Source organism: Nyctereutes procyonoides, unplaced genomic scaffold, assembly GCF_905146905.1.
Source record: "Nyctereutes procyonoides isolate TBG_1078 unplaced genomic scaffold, NYPRO_anot_genome, whole genome shotgun sequence".
Classification (NCBI taxonomy): domain Eukaryota; kingdom Metazoa; phylum Chordata; class Mammalia; order Carnivora; family Canidae; genus Nyctereutes; species Nyctereutes procyonoides.
The window spans coordinates 19,060,729-19,074,984 of record NW_026575144.1 but is presented as its reverse complement, the minus strand read 5'-3'; the positions used below and the strand labels follow the sequence as shown (position 1 = coordinate 19,074,984).

Below are 14,256 nucleotides of genomic sequence, written 5' to 3'. Positions count from 1 at the left end.
CACACAAATCTTAATTATTTGTTCCAACTCTCTGAAGAAAGTCCATGGTATTTTGATAGGGATTGCATTAAATTTGTAAATTGCTCTAGGTAGCATTGACATTTTCACAACATTAATTCTGCCAATCCATGAGCATGGAATATTTTTCCATCTCTTTGTGTCTTCCTCAATTTCTTTCAGAAGTGTACTGTAGTTTTTAGGGTATAGATCCTTTACCTCTTTGGTTAGGTTTATTCCTAGGTATCTAATGCTTTTGGGTGCAATTGTAAATGGGATTCACTCCCTAATTTCTCTTTCTTCAGTCTCATTGTTCGTGTATAGAAATGCCACTGACTTCTGGGCATGGATTTTGTACCCTGTCACACTGCCGAATTGCTGTATGAGTTCTAGCAATCTTGGGGTGGAGTCTTTTAGGTTTTCTATGTAGAGTATGATGTCATCTGCAAAAGGGAGAGTTTGACCTCTTTGCCAATGTGAATGCCATTTATTTATTTATTTATTTAGTTAGTTAGTTAGTTAGTTAGTTAGTTAGTTAGTTACCTGATTCCTGAGGCTAGGACTTCCAGTACTATGTGAATAGCAGTGGTGAGAGTGGACATCCCTGTCTTGTTCCTGATCTTATGGGAAAGGCTCCCAGTGTTTCCCCATTGAGAATGATATTTGCTGTGGGCTTTTCATAGATGGCTTTTAAGATGCTGAGGAATGTTCCCTCTATCCCTACACTCTGAAGAGTTTTGATCAGGAATGGATGCTGTATTTTGTCAAATGCTTTCTCTGCATCTAATGAGAGGATCATATGGTTCTTGTTTTTTCTCTTGTTGATATGATGAATCACATTGATTATTTTACGAGTCTTGAACCAGCCTTCCATCCCGGAGATAAATTCTACTTGGTAATGGTGAATTATTTTCTTAATGTACTGTTGAATCCTATTGGCTAGTATCTTGTTGAGAATTTTTGCATCCATGCTCATCAGGGAATTTGGTCTATAATTCTCCTTTTTGGTGGGGTCTTTGTCTGGTTTTGGAATTAAGGTGATACTGGCCTCATAGAACGAGTTTGGAAGTACTCCATCTCTTTCTATCTTTACGAACAGCTCTAGTAGAATAGGTGTGTTTTCTTCCTTAAACGTTTGATAGAATTCCCCTGGGAAGCAATCTGGGTCTGGACTTGTGTGTGGGGGTTTTTGATGACTGCTTCAATTTCTTCCCTGGTTGTTGGCCTGTTCAGGTTTTCTGTTTCTTCCTGTTCCAGTTTTGGTTGTTTGTGGTTTTCCAGAAATGCATCCATTTCTTCTAGATTGCCTAATTTATTGGTGTATAGCTGCTCATAATATGTTTTTAAAATCGTTTGTGTTTCCTTGGTGTTGGTGATCTCTCCTTTCTCGTTCATGATTTTATTAATTTGAGTCTTTTCTTCTTCTTTTGATAAGGGTGGCTAATGGTTTATCTGTCTTATTAATTCTTTCAAAGAACCAACTCCTGTTTTTTTTAATCTGTTCCACAGTTCTTCTGGTCTCTGTTTCATTGAGTTCTGCTTGAATCTTTATTAACTCTCTTCTTCTGCTGGGTGTAGGATCTATTTGCTGTTTTTTCTCCTGCTCCTTTAGGTACAAGGTTAGCTTTTGTATTTGAGTTCTTTCCAGTTTTTGGATGGATGTTTGTATTGTGATGTATTTCCCCTCAGCACTGCTTTTGCTGTATCCCAAAGATTTTGAACGGTTGTATCTTCATTCTCATTAGTTTCCATGAATCTTTTAAATTCTTCTCTAATTTCCTGGTTGACTCTTTTCGTCTTTTAGCAGGATGGTCCTTAACTTCCACATGTTTGAAATCCTTCCAGAGTTGTTCTTGTGATTTAGTTCTAATTTCAAAGCATTATGGGCTGAAAATATGCAGGGGACAATCCCAATCTTTTGGTATTGATTAAGACGTGATTTGTGACCCAGTATGTGGTCTATTTTGGAGAAAGTTCCATGTGCACTTGAGAAGAATGTGTTTTCAATTGCATTTGGATGTAAAGTTTTGTAAATATCTGTGACATCCATCTGGTCCAATGTATCATTTAAAGCTCTTGTTTCTTTGGAGATGTTGTGCTTAGAAGACCTGTCGATTGTAGAAAGCGCTACATTCAAGTCAACAATTATCGGTGTATTATTATCTAAGTAGGTCTTAACTTTGGTTATTAATTGATTGATATATTTGGCAGCTCCCACATTCGGAGCATAAATATTGATAATTGTTAAGTCCTCTTGTTGGATAGTGTCCCTCTTCATCTCTCAGTACAGTCTTCAGGATAAACTATAGTTTATCTGATATAAGGATGGCTACCCTGCTTTCTTTTGATGGTCATTTGAATGGTAAATGGTTTTCCAACCTTTTGTTTTCAGGCTGTAGGTGTCCTTATGTCTAAAATGAGTCTCTTGTATACAGCGAATAGATGGGTCCTGATTTTTTATCCAGTCTGAAACCCTGCGCCTCTTGATGGAGTCATTAAGCTCATTCACGTTCATAGTTACTATTGAAAGATATGAATTTAGTGTCATCATGATACCTATTTAGTCCTTGTTTTTGTGGATTGTTTCCTTAGACTTCCTCTTTCTTTTACAGGGTCCCCCTTAATATTTCTTGCAGAGCTGGTTTGGTAGTCATATATTCTTTCAGTTTCTGCCTATCTTGGAAGCTCTTTATCTCTCCTTCTATTCTGAATGAGAGCCTTACCGGATAAAGTATTCCTAGTTGCATGTTCATTTTATATCCTGAATATATCTGGCCAGGCCTTTCTGGCCTGACATGTGTCTGTGGAGAGATCTGCTATTAATCTGATATTTCTCACCAAGAGTTAAGAATCTCTTGTCTCTTGCTACTTAAGGATTTTCTCTTTATCTTTAGAATTTGCAAGTTTCACTATTAAATGTTGAGGTGCTGAACATTTTTTAATCATTTTGGGATGTCTCCTCTATTTCCTGATCTGAATGCCTGTTCATCCCCAAATTAGGGAAATTCTCAGCTGTGATTTGTTCAAATATGCTTTCTGGTCCTCTGGCCCTCTTATCGCTTTCTGGAACCCCAAGTATATGTACATTCTTCCCTCTCAGGCTATCATTTATTTCCCTTAACTTTTCCTCATGGTCCTTTAATTATTTTTCTCTTTTTTTCCTCAGCTTTCTCCCTTAACATCAACTTGTCTTTTATGTAGCTCATTCTTTCCTCCACTTCATTAACTCTGTTCATTGGGACATCTAGTTTGAATTGCATCTCATTTAATCTATTTTTAATATTGGCCTGATTAGATCTCAGTTTTGCAGTAACAAGGTCTTAGAGTCCTTTATGCTCTTTTCCAGAGCCACCAGTAGCTTTAAAATTGTGCTTCTGAATTAGCTTTCTCATATCAAATTGTAATCCATATTCTGTAACTCTTTGGCAGAGAGTACTGATTCTGCTTCTTTCCTTTGTGGTGAATTCTTCCTTCTAATCATTTTGCTCAGTGCATAGTGGCTGTATGAGTGGGCTGAGTCAAGAATATCAACCACAACCTAAGTAAAATACACCCTAGATGATTCCGAAGAGGTTAGAAACCAGAAAATTAAAACAAACATCAAAACAGAATAAAAGAAAAGCACCTTTAAAGTGAAAAAGAAATTTTAAAGTAAGTAGTAAAAAAATAAATGGCCAACAATCCCAAAGAAGAAAAAAAATAAAAGGAAAAAAGTGAAGATTAAAAGAGGAAAGAAAATAAAAATAGGGACGCCTGGGTGGCTGGGACGCCTGGGTGGCTCAGCGGTTGAGCATCTGCCTTCAGCCCAGGGCGTGATCCTGGAGTCCTGGGATCGAGTCCCACATCGGGCTCCCTGTGTGGAGCCTGCTTCTCCCTCTTCCTGTGTCTCTGCCTCTCTCTCTTTCTCTGTGTTTCTCATGAATAAATAAATAAAATATTTTTTTTTAAAAAAAGAAAGTAAAGGGATCCCTGGGTGGCGCAGCGGTTTGGCGCCTGCCTTTGGCCCAGGGCGCGATCCTGGAGACCCGGGATCGAATCCCACATCGGGCTCCCGGTGCATGGAGCCTGCTTCTCCCTCTGCCTGTGTCTCTGCCCCCCCCCTCTCTCTCTCTCTGTGACTATCATAAATAAATTAAAAAAAAAAAAAAAAAAAAAAGAAAGAAAGTAAATATAAAATTTTAAAAAATAAATAAAAGGAAAGAGGTGAAAACAAAAAATAAAGAAAAATAAAAAAGGGGTGGGAGGGACTGGGAAATGGTGGTGGTGAAGAAGTTGTAGTAGAGGGAGAATGTAGTTAACCTGGGGGTCCTTGAGGGTGATCGTCTTGGTTCTGAGTCTATTATGTTCTTTATGTTAGAAGATGCTCCATCCCAAATTTATATAAGCCAGCAATACTTGCAGAAAGCCCCAACCTTGACCACCAAAACATAAACGAGATAAAAGAGGCGGGGCAGAATGGGAATGAAGAGAGAATATAATCTCATAGAATGAACCAGCTCGGTGTTCCACTTGGTCCTGGTTGCATGCTGGTCATGTTTTGATGGTATTAACTTTGTCCATTGTAGAACAAAATAAGGCAGAGGAAACAAAAAGCACAAAACAAATCTCGTGTCTCGTATGTCTCCCAAAATAAAATTGAATATGTTGATGGGAATCCAGAAGTGAAAAATATATCTAAGACATGTAATTATAGAAATATGAAAGTCAGAAAGGAAGAAACTTAAAAATGAAGAGGTGGTAAAATATTGTAGTTAAGGTGGGAAAAGAGAAAAAATATTGGAAAATTTTAGTCTGATAAAAAACTAGTTGTAATGGAAAAAAGGGAAAATTTTTTTTAAGAAATGGGGGGACTGTCTTGTTTTGTATACTACAAGTCCCTCAATCTCCCCTGGAGCTTTCTAGCGCTGCTTGGTGAAGAACTTGTTCTTCTCCTGTGCCTCCAGCTAGTTCTGGTGTAGGGGTCTGCTGTGCTGATTCTCCAGTGCGTGTACCTGGGTGGAGATGCCCCGCCCCTTGTCTGTAGACATCTTACCAAGCACCTGCCAGATGCCAGGCTCAGTGTGAGCTGTTTATCCTGTGAGGCCTCCGTTCCCTTGCAGCCCCACCTCTCCCAGGCAAGTGGTGAAACAAGGATGAAAAACAACAATGGTGGCAGCCAGATCTCCAGCTCTGCAGTCAGCTACCTGCTAGTAATTAACCACAGTGTTCCAGTCTGCACTGGCCTATTTGCTCCCAGGGCAGCGTGCATACGTTGATCTGCACAGCTTGAGGACGCTTAGCATCAGGAGAGTTCTCGCTGTCCTGTGCCCTCCTCGCTTCTGCCTGTCCCAGGGGGAACACAGGATCATGGGCCTTGTATTCTGGGCGCCCTGGGATCCAGGGCCCTGTGCTGCTCGAACTGTGCTCCTAGAGGTCGTGGCTCCGGAAGGCAGTAGGGCAGACACCTCTGTCCGGAACCGGCCTGCCTAACCAACTGGCTTCTCTCAAATGCCCCATGGGCTGCGTGCTCTAGCCTTTTACCGAGATTGGTCTACAGTTTGTAGTGTGGTTTCCTCCAGGCTCCCCTCCTCTATTAATGACTGTGGGAATCTGGAGGCTTCACTGTCCTGATTTCCCTCCTAAGCACTTTTCTGTCCGGGAAAACTCCAGTGGTGATTTTTAAAGTTCCTGCTTCTCCAGGGCTGGGATTTCCTGTCCAGGAGTCTCTCACCACCCCGCTTTTGCCTGGCTCCTCGCATTCCCCCTCCCCCACTTGATTCTTTTTTATTCTATTTTTTTCCTACCTTCCTACCTTGCTAGAAGCAAAAACCCTTTTGTAGTGTTCTGGGTATTCTCTCTTTAAATCTCAGATTGAATTCCTAGGTGTTCAGGATGTTTTGAAAGTTATCTAGGTAAGTTGGTGAGACCAGGTGAATTGAGGACCCCTACTCTTCCACCATCTTGCCCCATCTGTCAAAATAAATTGTCATTTTCTTAAATCTAAGAAGCCATAGATTATAACTGGTCCGTTTTGTGATAGACCACCAGGGAAAAACTGTTTTGCTCGTTATATGGTGGCCTGCTTATCACATATCTGTGATCAATTGCAAGATGCATTCTGATTTTAAAACATTAAATACGCATATAAAAATTTGGTATATTACAAAGCAGTGTTACCTATGGTTGTTTTAAAACAGCTTGCCTACACAGGAACTACTTTTAGATTTATAATATAAGGTTTGAACATTTTGAAAGTAGGAAGATTTGGGATCCCTGGGTGGTGCAGCAGTTTGGCGCCTGCCTTTGGCCCAGGGCGCGATCCTGGAGATCCGGGATCAAATCCCACGTCAGGCTCCCGGTGCATGGAGCCTCTTCTCCCTCTGCCTGTGTCTCTGCCTCTCTCTCTCTCTCTGTATGACTACCATAAATTAAAAAAAAAAAATTAAAAAAAAATTGAAAGTAGGAAGATTTGAAAAGGCATTCTTGGAGGTTTAGAATAATATTGTTATTATGTCATTTTCCTACATCCTAGCCTTGGCTTTGAGTGAGAGTACACACTTTGACCTTGTGGTCAAGAATGAGTAGTTTAATGAGACAACTGACTAAACTGACGCAGAGGATATTCACCAGGGTGTTTTACAACATCAACTTGAAAATCTGATGTGCATTTAGTTGGTGTACGTTTGTTTGCTAAGTGACAACTTGTAACAGTTTTCCATGGGTACTTGGCTTGGGCCAGTGTTTTTTTAGTTTCAGATAGACTTTGTTCAATTGAGTAGCAAATCTGGATGATATTCATAAAATGGTAAATCAACATTAATGTTACTCATTTTCTGGGATTTTGTTGAAAAATATGATCCTTAAATTCTGATGATAAATAGGAACCTAATATGTGAGATGTGAAAGATAAAACAAAATTAAGTATTAGCATTTTGGCACTGGTAATGCTGTTTTAAGGGAAAGCAAGTGAACATAAATGTGATTATCATGATAGGTTCAACTGTTGAGTGGCTACAGTAGAGCAATATGAAGGTATCAAAACCAAAATAGAATGATTCATCAGATCTATATTGGCACAATATTACTTAATTTGATATTGTCTTATACTTTATTTTGGAAGTTGGCATTCCTATAAATTATAGTTGGGAGGGAAGTTAGAGTACAATCCGATGACTCTTAAATATAAGGTCATTGGCACATTCAGAAATTTATATGTTTGTTGTGTAGGATAGAAATTCAAGAGGAAAAAAAAAGAAATTCAAGAGGAAGCATGAAAACTTGTTTGGATGCTATGAAAACAATATAGGTTTGAGGGTATTAGACCTACTCTGTAGTCTGTCTCCTTAATGTCTCATATTTTCCCCATGATCACCTTTGTTTACTGGTTTTTCTTGAGATTCCAGTTACTTTTCATTAGCTCAGTTAGACTCATCTTATTTTCTGTGATTTTTCTCCTACCTCGATCTGTCACTCGTGTAGTATCTTCCATCCTCTTTTCACTGCTTCTTGAATTTATATCTTCAGTTCTCTACCCATTATAAACATTTTATTTATAAAGTGCTGAATAATTATACATCTGCATGTTAATAGTTTTTCTCTCTTTTTCCACAAATTTTCTCAAACTGGGTCAGGAAAAAGCATCCTTGACCCTGTGAGATTACTGAAACCAAGAATCAAATATATAATAGAACATTTGTATGTTAATCTAATTCCATTAGAACTATAAAATTCTTATGGTTTGTTCAATATTTTTATTTCTAGAAGACAACAAAGTTCATTACCTAACAGAGAGAATCCAGAAATACCAAGACAAATATTTGCCACAACTTTTATTCAGCAACAAAAAACTGTCCTCAGAGAAAGTTTATGCTTTAAGAAAATTGTCTGATATGAGTACAAATTGTGTTCTTTCAAGAAAAGTGCCCTTCAAATATGACTTAAATGGAATGAATTTGGAAAATATTTTAATATCAATTGGTAGTAATAGAACTTCTTCAAGAAAAAAGCCTCACGTATCAAATGTATATGAGAAATTACTTGATATTAAGCAGGCGAAACCTCATACTGAAGAGATTTCTTATCAAAATAATCAATATGAGAAAGCCCTGAGTCATAAGAATGGTATAATTCAGCACTTAAATACTCAGTCTTCAGAGAAGATTTCAAAATATGGTGGTGGAAAGTCCATAGGAAAAAAGACCACAATAATTCCACACAGGGAAACTGACACAAGAGAAAAACTCTGTGAATATAATGGACATGGAGAAACCTGTGAGAAGTTAACTCTTTTGAAATGTTATGGGGTCCACATGGAAATAAAACAATATGAAAGCAATCAAGTTGAAAATAATTTCAAAAGGGTGTCACATTTCACTCAAGTTGAGAAAAAACAGAGACATCAGGATCTCTTCAAATGTAGTCAGTGTGAGAAAACATTCAACTACAAGTCAAACCTCATAGTGCATCAGAGAACACACACAGGGGAGAAACCCCTTGAGTTTAATTTATATAGGAAAACAAGTCACAAGTCAGCTGTCACGGATTATCAGTTAACACATATGGAGGAGAAACTTTATAAATGTCATGAATGTGGGAAGTCCTTTTGCAGGAAATCCTCTCTCACTCGACATGAGGGAATGTATAAAGGGGGGAAACCCCATGAGTGTAATGCATGTGGAAAAACTTTCTGTAAGAAGTCAGCCTTCACTCAACATCAGAAAACTCATGCAGGAGAGAAACACTTCCAATGTAATGAACGCAGTAAGACTTTCCATCGGCAGTCAGGCATTAAGGTACTTCAGAGAATCCACACAGGAGAGAAACGCTTCCAATGTAATGAATGTGGCAAAACTTTCCATTGGCAGTCAGATGTTAAGCTACATCAGAGAATTCACACAGGAGAGAAACCCTTTCAGTGTAGTAAGTGTGACAAAACTTTCTATCGACAGGCAGATGTTAATGCACATCAGAGAATTCACACAGGAGAGAAGCGCTATCAGTGTAATGAATGTGGTAAAACTTTCTATTGGCAGTCAGATGTTCATGCACATCAAAGAACTCACACAGGAGAGAAACCCTTTCAATGTAATGAATGTGGTAAATCTTTTCATCGGCAGTCAGATGTTAATGTTCATCAGAGAACTCACACAGGAGAGAAACGCTTTCAGTGTAAGGAATGTGGTAAAACTTTCTATCGGCAGTCAGATGTTAATGCACATCAGAGGATTCACACGGGACAGAAACCCTTTCAGTGTAAGGAATGTGGTAAAACTTTCTATCGGCAGGCAGACGTTAATGTGCATCAGAGAACTCACACAGGAGAGAAACGCTTTCAATGCAGGGAATGTGGTAAAAATTTCTATCGGCAGTCAGAAGTTAATGTACATCAGAGAACTCACACAGGAGAGAAGCCCTTTCAGTGTATTGAGTGTGGTAAAACTTTTTATCGGCAGTCAGATGTTAATGCACATCAGAGAATTCACACAGGAGAGAAACCTTATAAATGTAATGAATGTGGGAAGTCCTTTTATGAGAAGTCATCCCTCACCCGACATGAGAGAACTCACACAGGGGAAAAGCCCTATGAATGTAATGAATGTAGGAGAACCTTCTGCCAGAAGTCAGCCCTCACTCAACATCAGAGAACTCACACAGGAGATAGACCCTTTCAATGCAATGTATGCGGTAAAACTTACCGTCATCTGTCAGCCATCAATGTACATCAGAGAACTCACACAGGAGTGAAACCTTTCCAGTGTAATGACTGTGAGAAATCTTTTCTTACAAAGTCGACTCTTACTAATCATCAGAGAACTCATACAGGGGAAAAACCCTTTGAGTGTAATGAATGTGGGAAGAGTTTCCGTCATAAATCTACCCTCACTACCCATCTGAGAATTCACTCAGGAGAGAAGCCTTATAAATGCTGTGAATGTGGAAAAACTTTCGGCCGGAAATCAGCCCTTAGGAATCATCAAGGAATTCACATAGGGTAGAAACCCTATAGCAGAAAAACTTGCTATATTTTTCACAATACTCATTTCTCTTTCTTTGTAGTTAACACAACTTGTCAAGATTTTCTAGCCTTCTTTCCATTCTTGTAAAGCCATATGACCTCTGAATCAGAGTATGAGCACACATTCCAACCCTATAGAAGACCTCATTTGGGATTTTTCCTATTTCCATTTTTCTTTCCTTATTCAAGGGTAATGGAGATCACCCTCAGGGTAACTTGGGAGCTAGTTATTAGAGATTACAGAATCACAAGGTGGAAGAAATCAGGGTTCTGTGCAGAGTTCTGCCTTCTCTAACATCACTTGTAAGTCTTGTCATGAACCAGAAAGAAATTTCAGTTTTGTTTGGCCATTTATGTATAGGACTTTTTATTGTCATAGTATATGCTAGTCATCTCTTATCTCATATATCTTATGAATGTAATGAAGGTATGAGAAATGCTCTATGTCAGAGAATTCATTAGGGGGGAAACTGTTCTCATTATCCTGCATTTTAATAAACTTCCATCAAGAAACATTTTGTAAATCAGAAATCTACAAATGGAAACCCCCCAAAATGAATGTAGGAAATTTTTCACAAAGAAGCTACATCTGATTAGTCATCAGATTATTGAGAGTAGAATAAAAGCTAATAACTTGGAAAACATTTCAAGATTTGTTTATTGGAGCATACATAACAAAAAATTATCAGTTTAGGAAGTGAAGAAAGCCTCCTCATCTAGAAATAATCTTATGCTAGAAGCAGTGTTTTGGATGCAGCAGTAAATAGCTTCTTAATAATCTAACACAAAATATTTATCTGGCCGTTATGCTCAACAAAGGATATGTAGTTTTCAGAAGGCACAAATGAGTTGAGTCATCAAAGTAACAGCACTAAGTGTCACATAGTGACATTCACTATGTGAATAATCATAGCCTCTGAGCTTTGTCAGATTTATACATATGAGTGTACTTTATAACTGCTACTTTCTGAATGCTTGATTTTTGTTTTGGAATCCAAAATAGTTAGAGCAGGAACAATGCACCCTTACCTAAATAGTTTTTGTAACATACACAACAATTTCTGACACTAAATACTCTTGTTGTTCCATCATATACTTAGGCCTCAATAGATATTTTTAAAAGAAACCTTGAACGCATGAAATGCTATGTGTCATATGTGTTTTCTACTTTTTGGTGGCATATGTAAATCTGTATAGACATTGTTAACCAACTATTCTTTTAGTAAATGAGCCCAGTAATGACTAATCAAGATTTACTTGAAGTATGCAATGATTCAGCAAACCATTGTTTATAGTACACATCTGAATTTTCAAAATTGGCTTTGAACAGTAGTACTTATTATACTGTACAGATTGAAAACAGGGCCCATTGAAGACATTTTCCCCATTTTATATTTGTGCTATGTCCAAACTATATGCTTATGTAAGTTTTAAGTGTGAAGTGCAGATTTTATGTGAGCAAAAAACTATCTACATTTGTATTTAGTGTGGTAGAATGCCACATTTTTCCTTCTACAATTATACACTTTTTTTCAAACAGGTTTTTCTATGTCTTTCACTTATTTGAGTGTTCTGTGTCATGGTTTAATCTCTTTGCCTCAATTTCCTCATCTGCAAAATGGAGATAATATTGTCTACCTCATAGATACTAAATAGTTTGGATCAGAGTTTTCTGTTATTAGAACTAAAAGCATTTATGTTTATAACTTGAACATTAGAAATAAAAAGATTTGTCATAAAAAAAAGATTTGGGGATCCCACGGTGGTGCAGCGGTTTGGCGCCTGCCTTTGGCCCAGGGCGCGATCCTGGAGACCCGGGATCAAATCCCATGTTGGGCTCCTGGTGCATGGAGCCTGCTTCTCCCTCTGCCTATGTCTGTGCCTCTCTCTCTCTCTCTCTCTCTGTGACTATCATAAATAAATAAAAATTAAAAAAAAAGATTTGTCAACCCATAGTATAAAATGTATTTCTGCTTCTTGAGTTGATACAAGAAGATTCTTATTAGAACTTAGTATTTTGTGTTTAAAACATGAAACACGTATTTAAAGTAAATGGAATAATCTATTGATCTCTTTCTGTTGATAGTTAAATATGTAAACTAAAGATCCAACTTTGATTTTTTTCCCAAATGAGCAGACAACTGTCTTTCAATTTTGATTATTTCACCCCTATTTCACTGATTTCAAACCACAGTTATATTGTATACAGAGTTATCTTTTGATGTGGCTGTTAAGTCTCTAGGCCTTACATTCCTTTCCTCATTATTCTGCTGGTCCACAATCCAGGTGGGCCAACTATAGGACACCACCCTCCTTCCCCACACTGATTTTACTGCTGTTCATTCTGCTTTTCGCCACTATGTATAAACTCAGTGAATTTCAGTGATTCCAGTAACATTTTGTCACACCTCGCTTTGTGCCTTATCCTGAACACTATTGCTTTACTAAAACCAGCATAATGGTTTTGAATTATGTCCATGTTTATACATGTAGCTCTTGTTATTTTTAGCATCTTCTACTCTGTTCTATTAAAATAAGTTAATTCTGTTGAAAGGCATCTTGTTTCTAATTTTTCATGATTACAAACATTACCATTTTGGACAATGTGTATATATTTTATGCAGAGTAGGGCTGAATCTTCAACCCACAGTGAGAAAAACATGTTAGTGACTCCCTATAAATACAAACATTTGTTGATTCAATCAGCATTTGTTAGTTACTTATTAAATAGAAGGCAATGTACAACAGTGAATGGGACATAAATTTTACTCTTCCTGAGATTAAATTCCAGTGAAACATATCAGGATTGTCAGAAGACAGAAACCATAACAATGATTTGAACGCACACAATATGATACAAAGAATTGTTAAACTTGGTGCACAATTGTTCACAAAGGATCTGAAAGGGGAAAAGGGAGCAGAGAGAAATTGTGAAGATAGCAGGAATCTGAAAGTAAAAAAAAAAGTCAAATGTATCACTAAACAACTGCAGGAAGCAGCTACCAGCTCTAGGCTGGTCAAATGAAGGGAACAGGGGAGGCATCCCTCAGAGCTGAAGTGCAGCCCCCCCAAAAGGAACCTATTCCATTGATGTCGGTATCTGAGTCCAGAGGAGAGACCTCATGGGATTGGGGCCCATTTTGGCCAGGGAGAGAGTGCTGGCTGCCTGGCACTGGTATCTGATGGGGCATGATGAAGCTGGTGTACAAGTGTTAGAAAACTGAATTTAGCTGCTGCTCTCAGAAGGCCTACATGCCTGCCTGGGTGAAGCAGCATTGCTAAGATGCTGACAGCACAAGAGGGATGGGAAGCCCACAGGAAACAAACGGGAAGAAGCATGTCCATTTGCCCTCCATCTTTGTGGTCCTCAAGTGTATGCTGTTGGCCAAGCATGACAGCTGGTAAAACATAAGTGTGATTATAGTGGAGAACCTTGGCTGACCCAACCCAGTCAAGCAATTGAAGTTAACATAAATAATACTGACATTTGGTATTCAATAGTATTGAATTTGTGTACCATCTAATAGGATGCAATGACAATACAGCCAAAAGTGCACAACTGGAGTCTAAGCAGGAGGGAACCATCAAACAAACTCCTTTTGAGGTGCACTCTTTAGAATAAATGGCTTGTAATCTTCAAACATAACAAGTTCATGTAAGTCAAGAAAACTGAGAAAGTGTTCCAAGTTGAAAGAGACTGAAAGAAATGGGATATTGTAATGCATCATCCTGGATTAAATCATTTTGCTGTGAAGGAAGTGATTCAGAGAATGGGTGAAACACGAATGGGGTCTGAGGATTAGGTGGTAGATATTAGTGTTTCCTGATTTTGATGATTGAAATGTGATATATTCTCTTAACTAAAGCATATCGACAATATGCTCTCAATAATTTAGAGAATAAAAGGTTATTTGTACTATTGTTGCAAACTTTTTCTAAATTTAAAATTATTCCCAAAGAATAATGTATTTTGTCCTTGATAAATAATGTAATCTTTATTTCTTTAACTTAGTTAATAGTGTTAAGCTATAAATTAAAATAAGTTGGTCAAAAATTAAACTAGTTCTAAGATCTTCTCTAGAGGAAGCCCATGTATTCAGAGCAGAAGAGACAAACTCTGAGCTGATTACCATGGACCTATAACTCATGCCTGTCCTGTGTTCTTCTTCACACATGGGTCTTTGGTTGCTTTCTTTGAAAAGTAAAGGAAGTTGGAGGATATTGGCAGCTGTGACTGGTGCCCGTGTTTAGTCCTCAGTTATGGT

The 14,256-nt window shown here is 38.0% G+C and overlaps 1 protein-coding gene across 3 annotated transcripts in view; it reads left to right on the top strand.

The window, feature by feature from the left end:
- The window catches only part of LOC129499155 (zinc finger protein ZFP2-like), a 37,080-nt gene extending 23,215 nt beyond the window's left edge, over positions 1-13,865 (top strand). For 2 of the 3 annotated variants that reach the window (XM_055308796.1, XM_055308794.1), the window contains one exon: positions 7,738-13,865. In XM_055308796.1, coding sequence (XP_055164771.1) covers positions 7,738-9,971 — 2,234 coding nt within the window. In that variant the 3' untranslated portion in view covers positions 9,972-13,865. The remainder of the gene's footprint in view (positions 1-7,737) is intronic. The other variant, XM_055308793.1, reaches the window with a different exon arrangement.
- Positions 13,866-14,256: the final 391 nt, after the last annotated feature.